Genomic DNA, 22,775 nt, shown 5'->3' on the forward strand with positions numbered 1-22,775 from the left:
ATGCTGCATTTATTTTATCAAAAATATAGTAAAAAATAGTAATATTGTAAGTTATTATTACCATTTAAAATATCTGCTATCTGTTTTGATTTAATTAAAAATATAAATTGTTTCTGTAATAGATAGCTGAATTTTGAGCAGCCATTACTCCAGTCTTCAATATCACGAGATCCTTCAGAAATCATTCTAACATGCTGATTTGGTGTTTAAGAAACATTTCTTATTATTAATGTTATCAATTAACAGTTGTGTTGCTTAATGTTTTTGTGGAAACCATATATATATATATATATATATATATATATATATATCCAAAATCCAAAGTTCAAAACAACAGCGTTTATTTGAAATATAAATCTTTTGTAACATTAGACATGTATTTATTGCCCTTGCTGAATAAAAGTAGCATTTCTAAATAAATAAATAGATTTAAAAAAATCTTACTGACCACTTTTGACAATATTATTACATTAATATTATAAATTTTTCCTACTTTGACTGCCATCTTGGATGTTTTTTGGGGTTTTTTTCTGCTTGTCTCAATGCATTCTGGGATTCTCTGGAGTGTATATACTGTATATGTGATGCTGCTTCAGAATTCGCCAAAAAAGTATTACAGCTGTAATGCCTCTGTAGGCAGCTTTGGAACAGAGCGCATATTATTTTAGCGTCTAGGAAGATGACAGTCTGTATGAAAACTTACATAATATTTGTCAGTGAGTGAGTGATACGATGTGCTTTGACATTAGTATTAGTCTGGACATGTCTCCACTGTGCATTTAATGCCCTGTAGTTTCATCGCTGTCATTGCAGCTCACGTCAGAAGAGTCTCTGCATTTGCCCCGACAGCATTGCTGCAGACGTGCCCACAGGGCCAGGACAGGAGCCTGTTTCATAACACAGTTAATGAGTGAAATCAGCACATCTCATGATTGTTAATGTGTGAGCTGCACTCCCTGCTGAGCTTGCGCAATCTGAACTGGATACCTGCGCCAGAGCTTCCTGCCTATCGGCCAAGGTTGTTTTACAGGAAGCAGACTGTTTAATTCTATACTTGTCATTGGCAATTGCTCTGAAGAGTGAGTCGGTCTTGACTTTGCTGTAATTTGGTCGGTCTCATTGGCGAAAGAAAGGTTATATTTTCTATTATGAGCCCTTTGAATAGTGTTTTTGCAGAATCTTGTGTCATTTATGGTTGGATAATTTCTGATGGAGCGGACATGAGTCATCAGTAGTTTATAGGACCTGCTGGAACACTGTATCTCTGAATAATGCTGAACTCTTATCTATAGTCACTGTAGGGAACATGAGATAGCAAGATTATTTTATGTAACTGATTCCAAGATGTCTGCAAACTGTCAGATTGTCATTTTAGGGAACACACGGCAGCTACCAAAAGTATTTGTACACTTACCTGCAAATCACACTTTAAAATACCTGAATGTCATTGCATATGCAGTCATATTCAGACATTATATATAAAATATAATATATACACTGTAAAAAAAAAAAAGTTGAGCCAACTTAAAATTTTAAGGTAACCAGCTTCAGCAGATTTTTTAGTTTTCTCAACTTGTCGTTTTAAGTTTATACAACAAAAATGTGAGAATCTCCCACAAAAATAAGTTGAGCAAACTCAAAAATCTGCTGAAGCTGGTTGCCTTAAAATTTTAAGTTGGCTCAACTTCTTTTTTTTTTTTTTTTTTTTTTTTACAGTGTATATAAATAAATAAATATATATATAATAGTAGATATTTTATATATGTATGATATTTTATATATTATATATATATATATTATATATATTTTTAAATATTTAATTTTATATTTATATATTTTTATTTTATATTTATATAAATTATTTTTGATTTTCTCAGCTTTGATTTTATTTCCTTTTTTGTTTGTTTGTTTTTAGATTTTATGCCTTGTATCGTCAAGTTAAAATTAAAATTTTGTTTTGCCTGTTTTAATTTGTTAAGTTTTGAGTTATAAAAATCAATTTTAAAAATAATTTTATATTTCTATAAATTTTATATTTCTATAAATTATTACTCAAAATACTTTTCAGAACAGTGTCAACACATTTTTGGCTTCATATTTTAAATAGTGTGATTTAATTAACAAATTACATTTGTTAAGTGTAACTTTAGTGTGTAAATATTTAGCTTTTCTGTTTTCACATTTTGATGATAGAAAATTTGATGATTTTCATCTTCATAATTCTGTCAAATCATCTCTCATATGGATAATTTAGTATTTTCCATGCTTAACATTATTATGAGAAACTTTGTAGCAATTGTTACCTGAGAAACGTATTTAGTTCCTGTAACTCTTGCTAGAGGGGATCGATGTTCTGGTTGCGGGGTGAACTGTATCCAGACCCCTTTGAATATCAACCCGCTTCAGGTTTCATGGGGAAATGCTTAACACCAGCGAGACGGACCACAGCGGTGTGGAACAATGCCTCACTGTTTGGCTAGCCCCACTTCCACATCTTGCAGTAATTGAAATCATTCCTGGGCCTCCGTCCTACCAAAGCTTATTTCCCCGTGCTGCTCGGGGACTTGTACACCCATGGATGGTGGGAGGGGTGTACAGTTGTTTTTGTAGAGTGTTACTTTATGTATGAGTCGAATGTGGGGTCAACTGGAAAAGCTAATGAGCTTTTTATTGATTCCAGCAGTCAACCTGCCTGGGTGGCGGTGTGCAAATCAAGAACGGCAAAAGTTGGCACTGAAAATGTCTCGTCCACACCCCTACTGTAATATCTTCAGTGTTTCCAGACATCACAAGACTAAGATTACGTACGTTATGTAACCAATGTGTGCCGGAGATCAAAGTCTTCAGAGTTATTCGTCTCTGAGGTCCATTCGGTCATTGCATGCTAATGTTTGTCCAACCTGTAAAGAACATATGCTGTTTTTTCCTTCTTTTTTTCTGTTTCTTGGCCTTATTGCCAGTTATGGCTATATGGTAACATTCATTCTGTGGAAACTCTTGTGAGAATGTATTGGCTTCTACCAAATGGATAGGGTGAGAGTTTGGGCCAACCTGCAAAATGGAGGTTACTACAGTATCCAACTGTTTTTGGACAGTTATCTAGATTTTTTTTTTTTGGACTTTTTGACATATTTTGATAGGAAGGTAGAGTGTAGACAGGGAGTGTGACCTAGGTTTGACTTGAACCTGGGTTCCTATTCCTGAGCCACAGCTGTGACTGTTTTTGTCACTTTTATTGATTTTATAGTTGAGAGAGAACAGGAAATTATGGATAAAGGTTAAAAGCCGGGACACACCAAGCCGACTTCAAAGAACTAGCCGTGATGAAATCCGATGGTGTTGTCACCTCGCGTCGGCAGAGTGGGACCAAAAAGCTGGGCTCGAACACACCGCACAGACTACAGCCGACAGCAAACTAACATGTGCGTTCTGCGCCTGCGTGAGAGGAATTAACTGTCTACAGGTGCATCTCAATAAATTAGAATGTCGTGGAAAAGTTTATTTTAGTAATTCAACTCAAATTGTGAAACTCTTTATTAAATAAATTCAATGCACGCAGACTGAAGTAGTTTAAGTCTTTGGTTCTTTTAATTGTGATGATTTTGGCTCACATTTATCTCAACAAATTAGAATACTTCATAAGACCAATAAAAAAAAAAAAAACATTTTTAGTGAATTGTTGGCCTTCTGGAAAATATGTTCATTTACTGTATATGTACTCAATACTTGGTAGGGGCTCCTTTTGCTTTAATTATTGCCTCAATTCGGCATGGCATGGAGGTGATCAGTTTGTGGCACTGCTGAGGTGGTATGGAAGCCCAGGTTTCTTTGACAGTGGCCTTCAGCTCATCTGCATTTTTTGGTCTCTTGCTTCTCATTTTCCTCTTGAAAATACCCCATAGATTCTCTATGGGGTTCAGGTCTGGTGAGTTTGCTGGCCAGTCAAGCACACCAACACCATGGTCATTTAACCAACTTTTGGTGCTTTTGTCAGTGTGGGCTGGTGCCAAATCCTGCTGGAAAATGAAATTAGCTCTTTAAAAAGCTGGTCAGCAGAAGGAAGCATGAAGTGCTCCAAAATTTCTTGGTAAACGGGTGCAGTGACTTTGGTTTTCAACAAACACAGTGAACCAACACCAGCAGATGACATTGCACCCCAAATCATCACAGACTGTGGAAACTTAACACTGGACTTCAAGCAAATTGGGCTATGAGCTTCTCCACCCTTCCTCCAGACTCTAGGACCTTGGTTTCCAAATGAAATACAAAACTTGCTCTCATCTGAAAAGAGGACTTTGGACCACTGGGCAACAGTCCAGTTCTTCTTCTCCTTAGCCCAGGTAAGACGCCTCTGACGTTGTCTGTGGTTCAGGAGTGGCTTAACAAGAGGAATACGACAACTGTAGCCAAATTACAACTGTAGCCAAATTCCTTGACACGTCTGTGTGTGGTGGCTCTTGATGCCTTGACCCCAGCCTCAGTCCATTCCTTGTGAAGTTCACCCAAATTCTTGAATCCATTTTGCTTGACAATCCTCATAAGGCTGCGGTTCTCTCGGTTGGTTGTGCATCTTTTTCTTCTACACTTTTTCCTTCCACTCAACTTTGTGTTAACATGCTTGGATACAGCACTCTGTGAACAGCCAGCTTCTTTGGCAATGAATGTTTGTGGCTTACCCTCCTTGTGAAGGGTGTCAATGATTGTCTTCTGGACAACTGTCAGATCAGCAGTCTTCCCCATGATTGTGTAGCCTAGTGAACCAAACTGAGAGACCATTTTGAAGGCTCAGGAAACCTTTGCAGGTGTTTTGAGTTGATTAGCTGATTGGCATGTCACCATATTCTAATTTGTTGAGATAGTGAATTGGTGGGTGTTTGTTAAATGTGAGCCAAAATCATCACAATTAAAAGAACCAAAGACTTAAACTACTTCAGTCTGTGTGCACTGAATTTATTTAATACACGAGTTTTACAATTTGAGTTGCATTACTGAAATAAATGAGCTTTTCCAACGACATTCTAATTTATTGAGATGCACCTGTACAAGTGTGACATTTTTTTTCAGGACCATTTAACCTTTTTTGTGTTTACATTGGAAGTGACAAAATCTTTACCAAGTTCCGTACCATTCTGATGAAGTAAAACAAACAAACAAACAAACAAACAAAACAATCGAAGAGCACCAGAGGGTAAACATTTTTCAGGTAGGTTTTAATTTATTTTAGCCTATTTTATTTAATTTTATTTCACCAAGTGTTGAAATCTAAAACTTAAATAAATGTTTTATTTAAATTTTTTTTTAGTTTTGACTTTTTTCCAGTTATGCTGGTTTTCATTTTTATTTTCAGTTAACATAAAATGTTTTAATTCGATTCTCATTAACGCTAAAAACACTGACCACATCTCAAGCGGACAGACTCGACAGAAAGACTAAAAACAAGTGGGTCACTAATATGACAGGATCAGATAAGACAGAGGGAGACTTTCTCTGAGGCTATTCCACATCACAGTGTCTCTCCAATTAAGTCAAGCGCACCCTGAGATGTTGCCAGCACGACAGCAGATAGATCTGGCATTACCGTGAACACGTGTTTCTCTTGGTTTCTGTAAAGACACAGTAGGACAGCTTGTTAGAGTTGAATGTTAAGTTGCGTGCTCTGTTGGACAGCCTACAGCGCTTGTGCGCATAGAGGCGGATGCTGTGCAGCAGAGAATGTCTAATTGAGCAGAGATTGCTAGAGGTGGGCGACGCTCTCACGACCGTCCCTAACTTTGTGTCGCTCGTTTGATAACCCGGGGGCGTTTATTTTTGTCCTTTTTGAATGTGGCTACGTATGTGTTTAAGTTCCTTTCATTATCCCCTTCGTTTTTCCACTGTCAACAATTGAAAGCTTGTACTATTCTCTATTAATTCTCTATGCTGATAATGGTTGTATTCAGATCTGGGCGTATACCTCATTTCTGTGGGTTACCCAACAAAACATTACAGAGGGGTGTAGAAAACTATTTTTCTCGCATGTTCAAAGAGTTCCTGCTGCATTGCAGCCCTGCGGAGATAAAAGACTCTCTTGCTGTGAATGGAGCGGGAAGGAGTGTAGCGTTCCGCTCCGTCTTTCTCTGGTCAGCGGTGGGGAACGCCAGAGGTGGGTTGAGGCGGGGGTTATGTACGTGGCAGAACCGGTCAGGCTTTGTAGACAGCCTCGCTAATCAGCTTGGCTGTGTATCAGGTGATCAGATGTACTGTAGTTAGATTATAGGGTCACAAGGATTGGCAAAGAGGATTAACGAAGCAGGACCTCTGCCTACCACTATGGTTCTGGTGGGCACATAAACATGTGTCCATCCCAGAGTTATTTAAATTAAATTACCTTTCAAATCGCCATCTTCATGCATGTATTATTGTCAGAGATTAATAAAAAACAAACGCAGTGATTGGTTTGGTGCTCCTCATTAAGGGATCATCAGATACTGTATAAGCAAGTAAGAGGCTGCAGTGACACCTGGTGGGGATAACTGTCTTGATCGTTGATTTCACTGTGATGAAACGTACAAAATGGCTGGGAAAGCATAAGATGATTGATTGGAGAATGAGGATTGGCCATGGTTTATTAGTTCTGGGTTCAAAGGCCACAAGAGGCAAACCTTTGAATCTCATTTCAAAGGGTCGGTGGCCCATCCTTGACTGATGTTGTTAACATCTTTGTGAAGGGTATCGGTGATAGTGTGAGCAGAAATGTGTACGGCAAATCTCGAACTAATTTTTGTGAAAATATAGTATAATTCAGAAGTTTGGAGTCAGTCTCTCATGCTGCATTAATTTGATCAAAAATACACAAAATAGTAATTTGTGAAATAGTTGTACAATTTAAAATAGCTTGTAATCATTCTAATATACTGATTTGGTGCTCAAGAAACTTTCTTGTTAAAAAAAAAACAGCTTAATTTTTTTGTGGAATAATGATACAGTTTTGTATACATACTATATATGTATACATACTTTGATGAATAGCAATTTCAAAACAGTATGTATTTGAAATATAAAGTTTCTGTAATATTATACATTTATTTACTGTATTTTATCAATTTAATGCATCCTTGTTAATTTCTTTAAAATCTTACAGACTCCAAACTTTTAATATGTAGTGTATAAAATATAATTTTAAATAACTTTAGCCAAAAAATTTTTCATAAATAAAAATGTTGGATAAATGTCTCATTATTACATTTTATTATTTTAATTGTGGTGCAATGTAAATAATTTAATATGGAAGTGTATAAAATGTTATTTTAGGCCAGGCTTAAAATACTAAACTCATTTGTATACAGTATTAAACAGGAGGTCCCTATTCTGTCACCAAAGGGCCCCTTGGTCTTTCAGAGAAAACAAGAGCATCCTTGATGATTCATTCTGCTGTCATTGAGACCTCTGTTACCTTTATCTGTCCAATCACGCAATCCTTACTTAGTTCTTGTGTGACACACACTCTGTGTGTGTTTGTGTACGTGAGCGTGTGCATACTCTCAAACAGCTAATCTCTGCAGTCTTCACTCCTGAATGGTGCCAATGCATGGCACCCACATCACCCTCGTGACGTCTGTCTTCTGGAATTTGTAATACTTAGATATTTGTAGTACAAAATATAAAAATAAAAATTGTTGACATTGTATTATGTGATTCAAATACAAAAAATTATAATTATGTACCAAATGACTCTCTTGAACACTTGACTCTGATTGGTCAATTGTTGCATTCGACAAGCAAATATATTAGCATAATGACAAATTGTATTATTGTTTTATAATTGTTTTATTTTATTCCCAGGCTGCATTACCTTGTATTTCCCTATATGAAAATATTTTATTTTATTATTTTACTTTATTTATTATTTTATTTTTAGTTGATTCTGTTTTGTGTCTGGGTCCTGATCACCCTGTTTGGGTTTATTTTGCGATATTGGCCAGATGACTGTATATATGATTGGATTTAGATATTTTAGTATATTTAGATAACTAAGCACCTCTTGGCCTCTTTCAGGAGGGTTTTGAGTACACAAGGGATATTTGAGGATTTTCAACATAAAATTACGAGACAGACATGCTCCTCTTTGCATCTACTCAGGCCGGCAGGCCCTCCATCACCAAAAGGTCATGAAAGGCATGCTGGGAATGCAGCATACACACAAGACCAAACACTTCAGGATCCTCCTCTACCGCTACTCCAAATCTGTTTTTTGTTTTTTTTTAATCCTGATTCATTGGGTTTTACTTCACAGACATGAAATCAGTTTGTTTACCCTTGCTTCTAGTTTCTTTGACGTCTGATTCTGTTGAAGACAAATGTCAGATGGCTTAAATGAAAGCAGCTTGTGTCAGCTTGTGTCAAAGGCAGTGTAGATTTCCTGATTTGAGATTTCTTTGTTGTCTAAATGAGCTCTTTAAAGTATAAGCTTTTATGTGATCATGTAGGATGTGAACTGTGCAAAACGTTCATCTTTCAGCGTCTTTCTTTTGCTTTGACAGATGTCTTCTATTTAACTCATGTAGCCGCAGTGCATTCTGGGATATGGTATTGTATGTCAGTGCCTAATAGAAAGCAGCACTATTTCAAAATGACTCAGATTCCGGGATTACTAAATCACTTTTAGGGAGTTTTCACAGTAAAAAGGTTTTCATAACATAAAAAATGAATGTTTGGAGAAACTTGAGTAGGGCCCAAAAAATCACACAGGCTGAAAAATTAGGGGCCACACAGAACTGCTGATCATCTTGACTCTATTAACTGTCCTATATATATGTATATATATATATATATATATATATATATATATATATATACATATATAAGAAACTTTTGGACAGTAGTGTGTATATATACTGTATATATATATATATGTATATATATATATATATATATATATATATATATATATATGTATATATGTGTGTATATATATATATATATATATATATATATATATACACACATATATATATATATATATATATATATATATATATATATATACACACTACTGTCCAAAAAGTTTCTTTAAACCAATGAATACTTTTAGTTCTCAAGGATGCATGACACTGATCAAAAGCAAAAGTAAAGACTATTACATTTTTTTTCAAACTTTTTTTCCGGATAAATGTTCTTTTGAACTTTCCATTCGTCAAACAATTTTGATATTCCACAAAAATATTAAGCAGCATTGATGATAATAAGAACCGTTTCTTGAGCACCAAATCAACATTAGAATTATTCTGAATTATTTCAAGTTTCACAATATTAGTATTTTTACTGTAGTTTTGATCAATTAAATACATCATGAATTTTTTCCAAAACATAAAATGTTACTGATCCAATCTTTTAAATTATAGTTCATGTGATGTATGTTCTACATACAAAATTGCCAGTTTCCAAATTTTCTAATTAATTTCTCTATTCTTTGTGCAGATTCATCTTCAAGCTACATCCGCCAACTTGAGACTAAAGTCCGGATTTTAGAGGATGACAACAAGCAGTTGTTATCCCAGGTAAGAGTCTAGACCTTAAACTCTGCTAGTAATGTGTAAGTATTCATGATAGTATTCAGAATCCATAGGTTAACCAATCATAACAGGGTCATTTTCATATAATATACATATTAATATAACAGCCAGCAATTCTAAGGGTCAAAGAGAGTGAAAAGTGCACTGTAAAACCCGATAAGTTAAGAATACTCAAAACATTTGAGGAAACAAACTCAATTTTTTTTAAGTTAGTAGAGCTAGGCCAAGCCAAGCCTCGTTTCCATGATCCCACCCCCCTTATCACAGTGATAATTATATACAACTTGCTTCCATAAACAACACATTCATTCAGATCTTTATAGTTAAGTGCTAATTAGCAACAGCACACTGGCACATGCTAATGTAGTTATCTAAAAGACTCACCACTACTCTTCACCACAACGGTAACACTACAAAACTAACTAACATAACACCACATTTAAGTAGTAACTTATGTCTCTCTATGTTAATCTTGTGCAAAAACTCACAAAATAACACTTAATTTCTACATTTATTTTCCTTGTTGTCTGATGCAAAGCATGCTGGGAACTAGAAAACACAATCATTTTAAGTTCACCTTACTACAACAACATTTTGAGTTTACAGAACTTATTTCAATTAAGTCCAATGAACTTTCCTTATTATTTGAGTGAAATTAACTCATTTCATTTAATTCATTTCACTGTGCGGTTTTACAGCCCTGCTAAAAAAAACAATAGAAGCCCAATATAAACCATCACAGAAATTCCCATTATAACCATTAAAACCATTACATTTTCTATTGTGTTTTGGGCAGGGTTCTATTGTTTTTTTTCAGCAGGGAGTGTGGTCATGTAGATCTAAATTCAACTGTTCAACTGTGAAAAAGCTGACTCATCTGAATCAGGAGAGAAATATGCACAGATCAAGGACCATGTACAAGCAAAAACAGTCCAAAACAGTTCTAAACAAATGTGTTGGTGATTTTTGATGTAAGAGGATAACAGGGGATAGACTTTCTAAGTGGAGGAAGCATTATTATGTATTATGAACTGGTATTCCACCAGAAGTGATGGTTTAAAGTTAAAACGCCTTGATGGATTTGTTTTGGATTACTTGTGGATTATTGTGATGTTTTTATCAGCTGTTAGGACTCTCATTCTGATGGCACCCATTTACTGCAGACTCAGAGGATCTATTGATGAGCAAGTGATGTAATGACAAATTTCTCCAAATCTGTTCTGATGCAGAAACAAACTCATTTGCATCTTGGATGGCCTGAGTACATTTTCATTTGTGGGTGTACTGTTCCTTTAATGCATGTCATTGCACTAAGACTTACATGTATAACTCTGGCTGAATCTCAAGGCTTTGATGCTGAAATGGGACTCTGAATATCTTATTATGACACTTTCAGAGCTTTGAACAAAAGGCCCTGGAGCTCTGACAGTTATATGAGACAAAGATACAGATCTGTCACTTACAATTTTCTCTTTCAGACGGTCTTCATCTCCCGTTTTCTAAGCCCAGATTTATAGTCAAAGATAGCTCATCCATCTCAATATATTTAGACGGTACAGGCGACTAGTTGCTGTCAGTTTAATTGCGTACACTCATCTCTGATATTCTAATGCTACTTCTTCATATTTTTCATTCTCTGATGATGGATGAAGCCTCATTTTCCTGTTATTGCCTCCATCGATAACTCAATTCTTTGAGGAAAGATATCTCAGAATGTGCAAGTATTGTGTACTTTGTTCTGGGTATTATATTGTTCAAAAATGGCTGATCAAAGGCATTCTTTCTGTTACTTTAGGAAATATGAGCGTTTTATTTACATGGCTTTTAGCTGATGGAACTTTGTCACTGTATTCCTCAAGCAGGTAGTAAACCACATAGTAAGCTGCATTTAGCTGTGTAATGTTAAGAGGAGAAGAATGTTGTTACCTGCAGGGTCATCAGTCCATGCCAAAGATCTCATTCATGGGGTCAAACCTGTGTTCAATTATGCATGCTTAGTAGAACATTGCGAGCAGAAGGGAATTCATTTCAATCCAGTCTTTTTTTTTTGTCTTTTAAGTAAGTTGTTTGATTCAAAAAGAATGAGAAGATACCTTTTATTTTTAAAGGGGCCATTATAATAATAATCAACAATTAAATAATAACTTAACATGTTTTTCATTGAATCATGGATCACATGATGTGGAAACAATGATAATTTCAAGATGTTTTGATGAATTGAAGGTTCAAAAGAAAAATAGAAATCTTTGTAACATTATAAATGTCTTTACTGTCACTTTTGATCAGTTTAATGCAGAATGAATGCAGCCTTGTTGAGCGTGTGTGTGTGTGTGTGTGTGTGTGTATATACTGTATATATACAGTATATACATTTTATTTCAGAAAATGAGATTTCTCATCATATGAGTGACCCTTCAGTACAATTGGGTGTTGCATGGCACTGTTTTCTTGGCAGAGCTTTTATTAGTACATGCGGACAATTACGCAATGTATACACGTAGACATAGCAGAAAACTTTTGTAACGAACCTTTTTCCCTGAAAAAGGTTCATAACCTCGATTAAGCTCCAGTAATCCCTTTGTGCGCTGTTTGCACACAACAGCCATCAAGTTACGGGACAAGAAAGCCAAAATGGGGATAATCACACACAGATGCTTTTACTATGGAGGAAATTCATTCATTATTTATTGTGTAGAGAGCTTTTATTTTTGGTCTGTTTTAGAATGGTATGAAAGTAGGAAAGGCCATGACCTTTTACAAGGATTCTTTTGTTTAGTTGGTATTTCATGGCTGTGACACTCAAATATGCAGCGGTAAGAGTTTTTAGACAGGTGCCTTTTGGATAAATTTCTTAGGTCATTATTTATGAAGCGTGACTGACATTACCTCTCAGCTCCAGAGCTTTCTGCTTAGCTTTCCTTTACCTTTTACCCTCTTCTCAGATCACCACTCAGGAAATAACAGCAAGTGCCTTCCGCTATCTATTTTTCATTCGCAAACATTTTTGCAGGGGTTTTGTTATCATTCTGAAGTCAGATATGTGAGGACAGCACATTCTGCTCCATTACAAATGTTGTTTTTTCAGGTTTATGCTAGAAGATGCGAAGGTGTTCTTGTGGTTTATTTGTGCTTGGATTGCTAGATCTTTATTTTTAAGTCACATTGAGTGCATTTTGCAAAAGCACAAGCATATAGATGAGCTTGATCATTATTTTGGTTTATGTTCTTCCGATAAAAACAGTGAGATTTGCAGTACTGTCACTTTTAAGCGTTTAAATGTTGTCTTGATCAACACTGAAGACCAGAGGAGATGGTAAGATGAGGTCAGACAGCAGCTGTATTTATAAACACTGTGGCTGTGTTAATGCTCTCTGGGTCCCTCAGTGACTGTCCAGCCCATGCCAAAAATCTGGAGTAAAGCAAGTGGAAGTAAATCTGTCTGGACAGTTTCTGTGTTGGCAGTATATGACCACTCATTATTACAAATGAAGTCATATTAACAACTCAGAGGCTTATAATAATTAGCTGATGTTTGATGAAGTTATCAGCATCAGCAATTTAAATCTCCCCTTAGAATTATTGAATCATTATGATATGGTGTGGTATACGTAAGGGATAATCAACGGCTAGCTGTGCATTAAACGATTTGAATGCACGACGTGGAGGCGAAGAACCGCCCGACGCGCAGCGGAATAATATTTGCGCTGCAATATTTGACCGGAACGATAAAAATGACGGTTATTTTCATCTGTATTACTATTCAACTGTAACTGTATGTTACTATGGTTACCAATGTTTATAGGAAGCGCATTAATATGGAACGTGATTAAACTGACCTGGAACTATCTGTGCAGTTAAACGAATTTAATCAACACCTGCCAGCCAATCAGAATAGAGTATTCAGACAGACCATGGCATAATGGCCCATATTGGGTAACAACTAGACATTAATCCGCAACCAACTAGTGTTCAGAGAGACTAGAGGGTTAAAGGATTTGATACTTTACTATCTTGTAATCACACACCCAGTCCTGGATCTTTCTAGTGGCACGGATGGATAGCTACACTTTTTCCACATCTAGAGATGATAAGTAAACTCATGTTTTAAATAAACTCATTTATGGAGTTTCTATTTTAGTTCATGATTTATAAATCATATACATTTTTGTTTGCTATCCATGTACAAATTCTAATAGGTTCCTGACATTTTAGAAACGCACATAATCTGGTATTTAATGACATTCCCTGTGGCAGTCATCCACATTCATGCTCTTTGAAAATACACTTTCTCTGAATCACCATATGTGGTGGTAATTTTGTGGTTAAAGAGCAGTACTGATAACTCAAAGAGCTCTGGTTCATGAAGGAATTTGAAAAATACTTTCTCTTGCTTTTATTCCCTTTAGTAAGACAATCTTTGGCATCTGTTAAATGACAAATAACCCACCTACGTATACCAATATAGACTTTATGACTAGACATGGATGGATTTCTTATATCTCTGCATAAATATTGGTCTTCTTCTGTAAAATGGCTACTGTTCAAAAGTTTTTGAAAGAAGTCTCTTCGCTGTATTTATCAGATCAAAAATACAGTAAAAACTGTAATATTGTGAAATATTATTTCAGTTTAAAATAACTGTTTTCCATTTTAATATATTATAAAATGGCATTTATTCCTGTAATGGCAAAGTTGAATTTTCAGCATCACTTCTTATTATCAATGTTGAAAATTGATGAATAGAAAGTTCAAAAGAACATAATTTATTTAAAATATAATTTTTTTTTAACATTTTATATATATATAATTGGTCTATATATATAGAATTTTTTTTTTATTTAACGTAACAATAGTGTACTGTACATTTGATCCGTTTTTGTTTCCACTTTGATTCATCTAGGGAACTGGAACATTTTTGGGTCTGATTTGTCTGTTAATCCTTCTAATTATCTCAAATAATCTGCGTTTGACACATTTCTGCTTCTCTCCACAGCAGGGGAACATGGGAGATCTGAAGACACTTCGGAAAGGGCTGTCCTTGTATCACTCAGAGTCCCAGCTCTCCTCACTATCCCAGTTTCAGGACACCTTACAGAATGTACGTATCCCGCTGATTAAATCTGACATGACCTCATTATTTTGCATCAGAGCCAAAACCTAAATCACAGTTGAGCTTAAAAAGATTTGTCATGTTGAGCCGATTTGGAGTTTTGACAACAATTAGCTGTTGCAATTCCAGCTGGTTTAAGGATTCTGCATTGCTCTTTGTTGAAGCAGATGAGAATTGACCCGTGCCAGGGAGCTTAAAACATCAGCCTGAATGACAGAGTAAAGCCCCACTGAGGACAGTTCCTCAAGTTTTTTTTTTTTTTTTTAAAGAATACGAGTTGTTCAGTGGTTCTTAAACGTTTTCAGGTAGTAGACAATTCAACATAAAAAATGTACCACCTACGTAGAACAGGTATTTACCACTTTGTTGTGTACACTCTTCATACAATACAGTTTAGTATAATAGTCTATCCTGGAATAATTTTGCCAGACTGTTTTGTTCACATTTCATTGACATAAACCACACTGCTTGCTAATGAACTAGAACAACTGTTGCATAACAGTCAGTTGCGTTATATTGAAATAAGAGAACAGAAACACTATCAAAAATGATCAGAATCAGTTGTTTATTATGAGTTGATTTGTAATTCAAATTATGTTATAATTTTATTTTAATTATTCAGGTCCACGGTTTTATTTATTGCAGACTACAGTTTGAGAATCACTACAGAAGTTGCTTTCATCTGTTTTTATGATGGAAGCTTTTATCTTTTTTTTTATATGTGAAACTACAAGAACATACACTACTTTTCACTCTGATGGCAAAGCTTAATTTTAGCAGCAAACTTTTTTTGTTATTTTATTTTTTATTAATATCATCAGCAATTTGTTCTGCTTAATATTTTTGTGGCAAGTGATGCATTTTGTCATGATTCTTTAATGAATAGAAAGCTCAGACGCATATAAAAAATCTAAAAGTCTTTACTGTCACTTTTGATCAATTTAATGCGTCTTTGCTGAATAAAAGTATTGATTTCTTTAAATAATATCTTACTGACCGCAAACTTTTAAATGATTTTTTTTGCATTTTGTATTATATATTATTTCTTGTAGTGGGATGAGAACTGTTTTATTATTTTAATATGCATAATGCAGCACAGAAGACAAATGAAAGATGCTGTATTCATAGGTCATTTCCTGTGGATTGCAGGAGGTTTGTTGTGCTCTGATCTCTGTCTCAGTGCTGATCTGTTCCTGGTTTTAGATATCATTTCTAACCTAAAAATGACCTTATAGGAGCAATTCGGCCAACCCTAGTTTAATATTTCCAATGACAAAGCCCACAATGCTGTAAGAGATGAAACTGTATGCTGTTGAATATGTTCTGTCCTTAAAAAGTTATTTTATTATTCCTCTCTTCTCCTGAGATATCATCATCATCATCATCATCATTCCCCTCCACTCGTATCCTCAAAAAAGGTCATCTGCGAACCTGGTGCTTCAGCTAATCAGTGCACTCATCAGCTCTGACAGGCCAAAACAGCACGGCTGCTCCACTTTAATATGAGGGACAGCTTCCACAGGAAGGAGAAATCAATTAGAGAGTGGCGTGGGTCTCGTCCTCAGAGGCTGCTGCGCTTATTTTATCCCAGCTTGTCTCAGCCCTGTCTGCGAGCTCATGGCTTCATTAGCATTGGTTTGAACTTTCACTTCAATCACAGGGGGAGATGGCACTAAATAATGCAACGGCGAGCTGCTGAAACAATAATCAGGTTCATAGAAGCAAGCAGATCGGTTGCTGTTGTTAGCAGTTACCTGAGGAGAGGTAATCAGAGCAGATTGGTGCTGTTTTAGAGTTGCTTAACAATATTAAAATATAGTGTGGAAATACTATTATTTTTGACATTCACTCCTTGCCAGGAGCCAGAAAAGATTAAAAGTGGATTCTCTTCTTTATTGAAATGTGCTGCACACATCAGAGTAAGGTTGCATGCACAGCGGTATTCATGTGGTCTAATCGTTGGATTTGTTTAATCCAGGATGGTCTGTGATTTGGTGTTTATGATCAGTGCATTTTGCAGATTAAAAAGATAATAGATTAGCAGTGGGAATTTATAGAGGCATTAGTAAGGCTCTTCAGAATATCTAATATTATTATTCTTGGATTTGATAGGCCTACAGAAATATCTTAATGATTAAATTTGGCTGCATCTATTGTCCTCTGCTCTGTTTGTGACAGCACTAGGCACGCTAGCCAATCACACAGATGTTCCTCATGACAAGGCTTCAAAACTGGGCTCCAAACAAATGCGATGATCACTTATTTTATGTTAATGCCTGGAGATGCCACTTGCTTCTTAATGGATTATTTTGAGTAATCGATAATCTGATGAAATAGTGTTTTTAGGTCAACAGAATAAATGCACGCAACGCTATTCTGTAACATTCTGAGCCCATTTCAGCATATTATTATATATGAGAGAATATATTGTGAGAGTTGCATAGAATAATTTTTAATAACGAAAAAATATTCAGACCCCTTAATTTTTTTCACATTTGTTATATTAGAGCCTTATGCTAAAATGTTTTTAAATTATTGTTTATATTCACATCAATCTACAGTTTACACAAGCAAAATAACTGTGAATAATTTGTAAAAACAGTGAATATATTTAATATGTAATAGAATCATATATTTATATTATTTAATATATATCTATATTAACGTTTTTATATTTAAATATATTATTGTGACATTTCAGCATGTAATTGTGTATTTATTGTATAGAATATTTTTCTTTATTAAAAATTATTTAATTTTTAAATAATAAATATTTCTATGTATATATTATTTACATTTTATATATCAATAATAGAATCATATATAGTCAAATCAAAATTATTCAAACACCAGATATTTACATTTACATTTAGTCATTTTGTAGACGCTTTTATCCAAAGCGACTTACAATTGGGGAATACATAAAGCGATTCATCCTGAAGAGGCAATCAGACAGAGGAAGTGCTCTTAACACGAAGTCTCAAGCATTGTTCAAATAAGTAAAAGCTATCAAGGGAAGGAATAAATAAAGAGAAAGATAATTATTATTATTTTTTTTTAAGTTTAGGATGAAGTCAAGTAGTGTCGAAAGAGACGAGTTTTCAGTTGTTGCTTGAAGATTGACAGAGATCCAGCATTCCGGATAGGGGTGGGAGCGAGAATGTTCTGGAGAGTGATTTTGAGCCTCTCTGTGACGGTACCACGAGGCGTCGCTCACTAGCAAATCTCAGAAGGGATGTAGATTTGTAATAGTGAGTGGAAGTAGGCGGGTTCTGAACCTGTGGTTGTTCTGTATGCAAGCATCAATGTCTTGAACTTGATCCGAGCTGCAACCGGTAGCCAGTGCAAGGAGAGCCATGTAACATGGGCTCTTTTGGGCTCGTTGAAGACCAGTCGTGCCGCTGCATTCTGAATCATTTGTAGAGGTTTGATTGTGTTTGATGGAAGTCCAGCCAGAAGAGCATTGCAGTAGTCCAGCCTAGAAATGACAAGGGCCTGGACAATAAGTTGTGTAGTATGCTCTGTCAGAAAGGGCCTGATCTTTCTGATGTTGTGTAGTGCAAACCTGCAAGATCTGTTGAGCCACAGCCATATCACCCCACAGCCCAAGACCGGTTGCCCACTGAAGCTAAGCAGGGCTGAGTCTGGTCAGTACCTGGATGGGAGACCTCCTGGGAAAACTAGGTTGCTGCCGGAAGAGGTGTTAGTGAGGCCAGCAGGGGGTGCTCACCCTGTGGTCTGTGTGGGTCCTAACGCCCCAGTATAGTGACGGGGACACTATACTGTAAAAAAGCACCGTCTTTCGGATGAGACGTTAAACTCTGTGGTCATTAAAAATCCCATGACACTCATCGTAAAGAGTAGGGGTGTAACCCTGGTGTCCTGGTCAGATTCCCTCCACTGGCCCTTATCAATCGTGGTCTCCTAATAATCCCCATCCACTTAATTGGCTCTATCTCTCTTTCCTCTCCACCTGTAGCTGGTGTGTGGTGAGCGCACTGGTGCTGTTGTCCTGTGGCTGCCGTCGCATCATCCAAGTGGATGATGGTTGAGGAGAGACCCCCTCATATGATTGTAAAGTGCTTTGGGTGTACAGCAAAACACAATAAAGCGCTATATAAATGCCTCATTCATTCATTCAATATCGAGCAGTCTTTGCAATGTGCTCTTTGAAGGTCAGCTGGCCATCAAAGATTACACCAAGATTTCTGACCGAAGTTGATGGGGTAATTGTAGAAGTACCTTGCTGGATGGTGAAATCATGCTGTGGAGTCGGAGTGGCAGGGAAGACAAGAAGCTCAGTCTTTGCCAGGTTGAGCTGTAGGTGATGTTCTTTCATCCATGCCGAGATGTCCACCAGGCAGCCTGAGATCCGTGCAGCTACCGTTGGATCATCTGGTTGAAAAGAGAGATAGAGCTGTGTGTCATCAGCGTAGCAATGGTAGGAGAAGCCATGTGCCTGTATGATGGTACCCAGTGATGTAGTGTATGTGGAGAAGAGGAGGGGTCCAAGAACCGATCCCTGAGGAACCCCAGTGACCAGTTGATGTGCTTTGGATACCTCCCCTCCCCAGGCCACCCTGAAAGACCTACCAGCGAAGTGAAATCCCAGTGATGAGAGGGTGGACAGGAGGATCTGATGATTGACAGTGTCAAAAGCAGCAGATAGATCCAGCAGAATGAGGACTGATGATTTGGAATCGGCTTTTGCAATTCGCAGGGCTTCAGTGACTGAGAGTAGCACAGTTTCAGTTGAATGGCCACTCCTGAAACCTGACTGTTTAGCATCCAGTTTGTTGTTCTGTGAAAGAAACAATGATACCTGGTTGAAGACAACTCGTTCGAGTGTTTTCGCTATGAATGGAAGGAGAGAGACAGGTCTGTAGTTTTCTATAAAAGAAGCGTTTAATGTAGGTTTTTTGAGCAGTGGGGTTACCCGAGCCTGCTTGAACGCTGTGGGGAAGGTGCCTGTGAGGAGAGATGTGTTGATGGTGTGTGTGAGTGCTGGTAAGAGTGTGGGAGAGATTGCTTAGAGAAGGTGTGAGGGGATTGGGTCTAGAGGACATATTGTAGGATGGCTGGAGATGAGAAGTTTGGATACTTCCGCCACAGTGTGGGGACAGAAGGAGAAGATGGGAGTTTTAACAGTTTTAGCATATATTATTTTTGATATATTTTTTACTAGTGAGTGCAGGACACTTTAGTTCTTTTATGTAAGTGAGGATAGCAAAATAAAGTAACCTATTTTTAAAACTATTATACCGAAAAATTCTTCATATAGTGGACTACAAGGAAAACTGATAAAAATTTGGAACCAGAATTAAGCATTGGTTGGCGATTGGTTGACCTAAATTGGTATTATATAATTGTGTACTTAAATTTAACAGCTGACAGCTATTCAGCCTAATTCATTACATACCTCTATATCGAAGTTATCTGACATTATCAAGGTGAATTTGTTCTGACACAGTTTAACTCTTGTATGAGTTCTTGTCATATTTTATTACCATCTTCAAAGACTAAAGTGAATAAACTGTGATAATGTGAGAAAAGTTGAAGTTGTCTGAATAATTTTTGGTTTGACTATATATTCATAATACAATCTAATTAAAGTGGTATGAAGTATTTATGAATATATTTTTCTTCTTACTATTTAATCTTATTAATTTGCATTCTATTTGAAATTTTATGGGAATTGGGAATTAAATCACTTACATTTAATCTTAATTAAATTGCAATATAGTTTATACAACTTAACCATATGAGACTGAATTGTAAGGCCTTTAATAGATATTGGCATTTGCTTTTAGAAAAATCCATATTTGAGCACTGCTTGGTTTTTACTGGCAAATGAATCCATGCAGAATGAATCGTGGGACTCCTGGGGTTCTCTAATCAGGCTGCAGGCCGATGCATGACAGCGACCATTGGTTCGGGATGTACTCGGGTCAGTCCAGGGTAAAGTCCCCACGGCTCTAACCCTTAATAAACCTGCTGGCAACTGCAAGTGAACATCACAGTCCTGTTCTCCCAGGCCAAAAGCGAGCCGCAATTTCCATCCAGGGGTCCTCTCCCGACCCCAGTGCTGAAATGCCAGCTCAATTGTTGTGGATTTAACGCTAGAATGGGACTCAAAGGGCTGTGTCTAAACAGGGGCTCACCAGACCCCGTGCACTGAAAGAGCTCTTTGTTGATGTGTACCCATGAAGGGGGTCCAAGCAGAGATGAGTTATAATGAGATGCTTTAACCCATTTCGAGCCTGAGTTGACTCAGAGAAACAGCCATGGGCTTTTGCAGTGCTCGAATCACTTCTGGTAATCTGAGAGAGCAGTATGAGTGATTTTTGATCATGATGAATGCGTGTCCATCTGTCTGCAGGGGTCTGCGCGGATGCCAGGAGGTGATTTGCCGCCCCCCGTCACAGGATACCTGCCGGCTGCACAGAAACCAGAGGCTGTTGTCCATGCCATGAAAGTAAGATTCTGTTGCACATATTGCAAAATCAAGCAATACTTACTTGTCCTTACATACTTTCTTGTTTTCTCCTTGTTATCCCTCGATGTCTATCAGTAAAAAGTAAAAAGTCAAGACAAGTTTCATCGTAAAAACTTCTCATGGTTTCGCACTTCTCACTCAGCATAGGTTTTAGAATCAGAACCATCATTATTTTTAGTAATAGTAGTAATACTGCCACCTAGAGGATTTTCTGTGATTTGTTGGATCTCTGATGTTTGAAAGATGATATAAAATATTGGTAAAAATATTTTGAATTAGCTTTTTACCTTTTTATTTTAATTTGTATTAGTAATTTAGCTATTTTATTAGTTTTTTAAATATATATATTTTTATATTGAACTTCAATCCAATTTAATTTCAGTTTTAGAAATTTTAGTACTTCAACTTAATATACATTAGATTACTGTAAATATAAATTATAAATATAACTTTTAGTATATTTATAATTGTATTTTATTTATATATTTTGTTTTACTATTAATATACATTTATAAATATAAATATAACTATTAATATAAATTAAATATAACTATTTAAAAATGATTAAATAACTAAATAAAGTGTGATAATACTTTTATATTTTAAAATCCAATATGAATATTAAATTAAAATACAATAATTTTATAGTACACTTAAAAATAAAATGCTAATATTTACATTTTATTTTTTTATTTTTTTCATTTTTTAAAATATTTTTTTCAACATTTGAAACCTAAAATTTCCAAGCTTTTATTTTGGCGGCTTTCAGGGAAGTAAGCATATGCACTGTTGGTTTTAGCGCTGCCGAGTAAAGTCAAAGTCCCTTTTGATTTGAGATATTATTCATTTTGTTGCACAAACAAACAGTGCCTTAAGAGTTACACTTAAGTGTAAATAATTAGGATTGGTGGTTAGTTCAAGTCAGTTAAGTATGACCCATAGTAATAGTGCTGCTTGATTTATCGAGCACCTCTGTTCATTTGCTTTGTAGGTATTAGAAGTCCACGAGAACCTAGACAGGAAGATCCCGGAGGACTACGAGGAGGATCTCAGTGAGAAAGAGAAAGCCATTGTCAGAGAGATGTGTAATGTGAGTACTTAGAAACATCTCCCATCTGACTCCCCCACAGCTTACTTGCCTCTTGTCCATTAATAAAACCCTGTTAACAGAAAGGGGCTGTAAGTTTGTGCTCCCTTTCCCATGTGTTTGTTGCCCTGTCGCTTTGTATAATTACATCAGCTTTGATTCAGGACACTGTTTCAATGTTGCACAACAGAAACCCACTTTCAGGCCATTTTAATGAGAGGCCTTGGCAAAAGTCCTTGGAGTGTTTACCGCACAGTTGTCTGTGCAATTAAAATAACTTGATCACTGAAACAATGCAGGTTTATCAGCTCCCTGAAGGGCCCCTGGAATCTGGGACCTGTGCTCTGTTCCTGCACGGAGAACCTCAGCCTGTCAAAAGCAAAATCTCAGATAGCACAAGGGCTTCTTTCTTTTCTGATCGTAATTAGTCCCTAGTCCCACCCAACCAACCAGCCCTCCTTTTAGAAGCTCATTCTGTATGACGAGTCATTGCTTAACTTGGGAATTCTTCACTTTATTATATACAAATAG

The 22,775-nt window shown here is 36.3% G+C and overlaps 1 protein-coding gene across 1 annotated transcript in view; it reads left to right on the forward strand.

The window, feature by feature from the left end:
• Positions 1-22,775, forward strand: part of ccdc85ca (coiled-coil domain containing 85C, a) — a 42,452-nt gene that overhangs the window by 15,463 nt on the left and 4,214 nt on the right. The window contains exons 2-5 of the mRNA XM_058749301.1: positions 9,457-9,536; positions 14,545-14,649; positions 21,041-21,136; positions 22,149-22,247. Coding sequence (XP_058605284.1) covers positions 9,457-9,536; positions 14,545-14,649; positions 21,041-21,136; positions 22,149-22,247 — 380 coding nt within the window. The remainder of the gene's footprint in view (positions 1-9,456; positions 9,537-14,544; positions 14,650-21,040; positions 21,137-22,148; positions 22,248-22,775) is intronic.

Source organism: Onychostoma macrolepis, chromosome 17, assembly GCF_012432095.1.
Source record: "Onychostoma macrolepis isolate SWU-2019 chromosome 17, ASM1243209v1, whole genome shotgun sequence".
Taxonomy (NCBI): domain Eukaryota; kingdom Metazoa; phylum Chordata; class Actinopteri; order Cypriniformes; family Cyprinidae; genus Onychostoma; species Onychostoma macrolepis.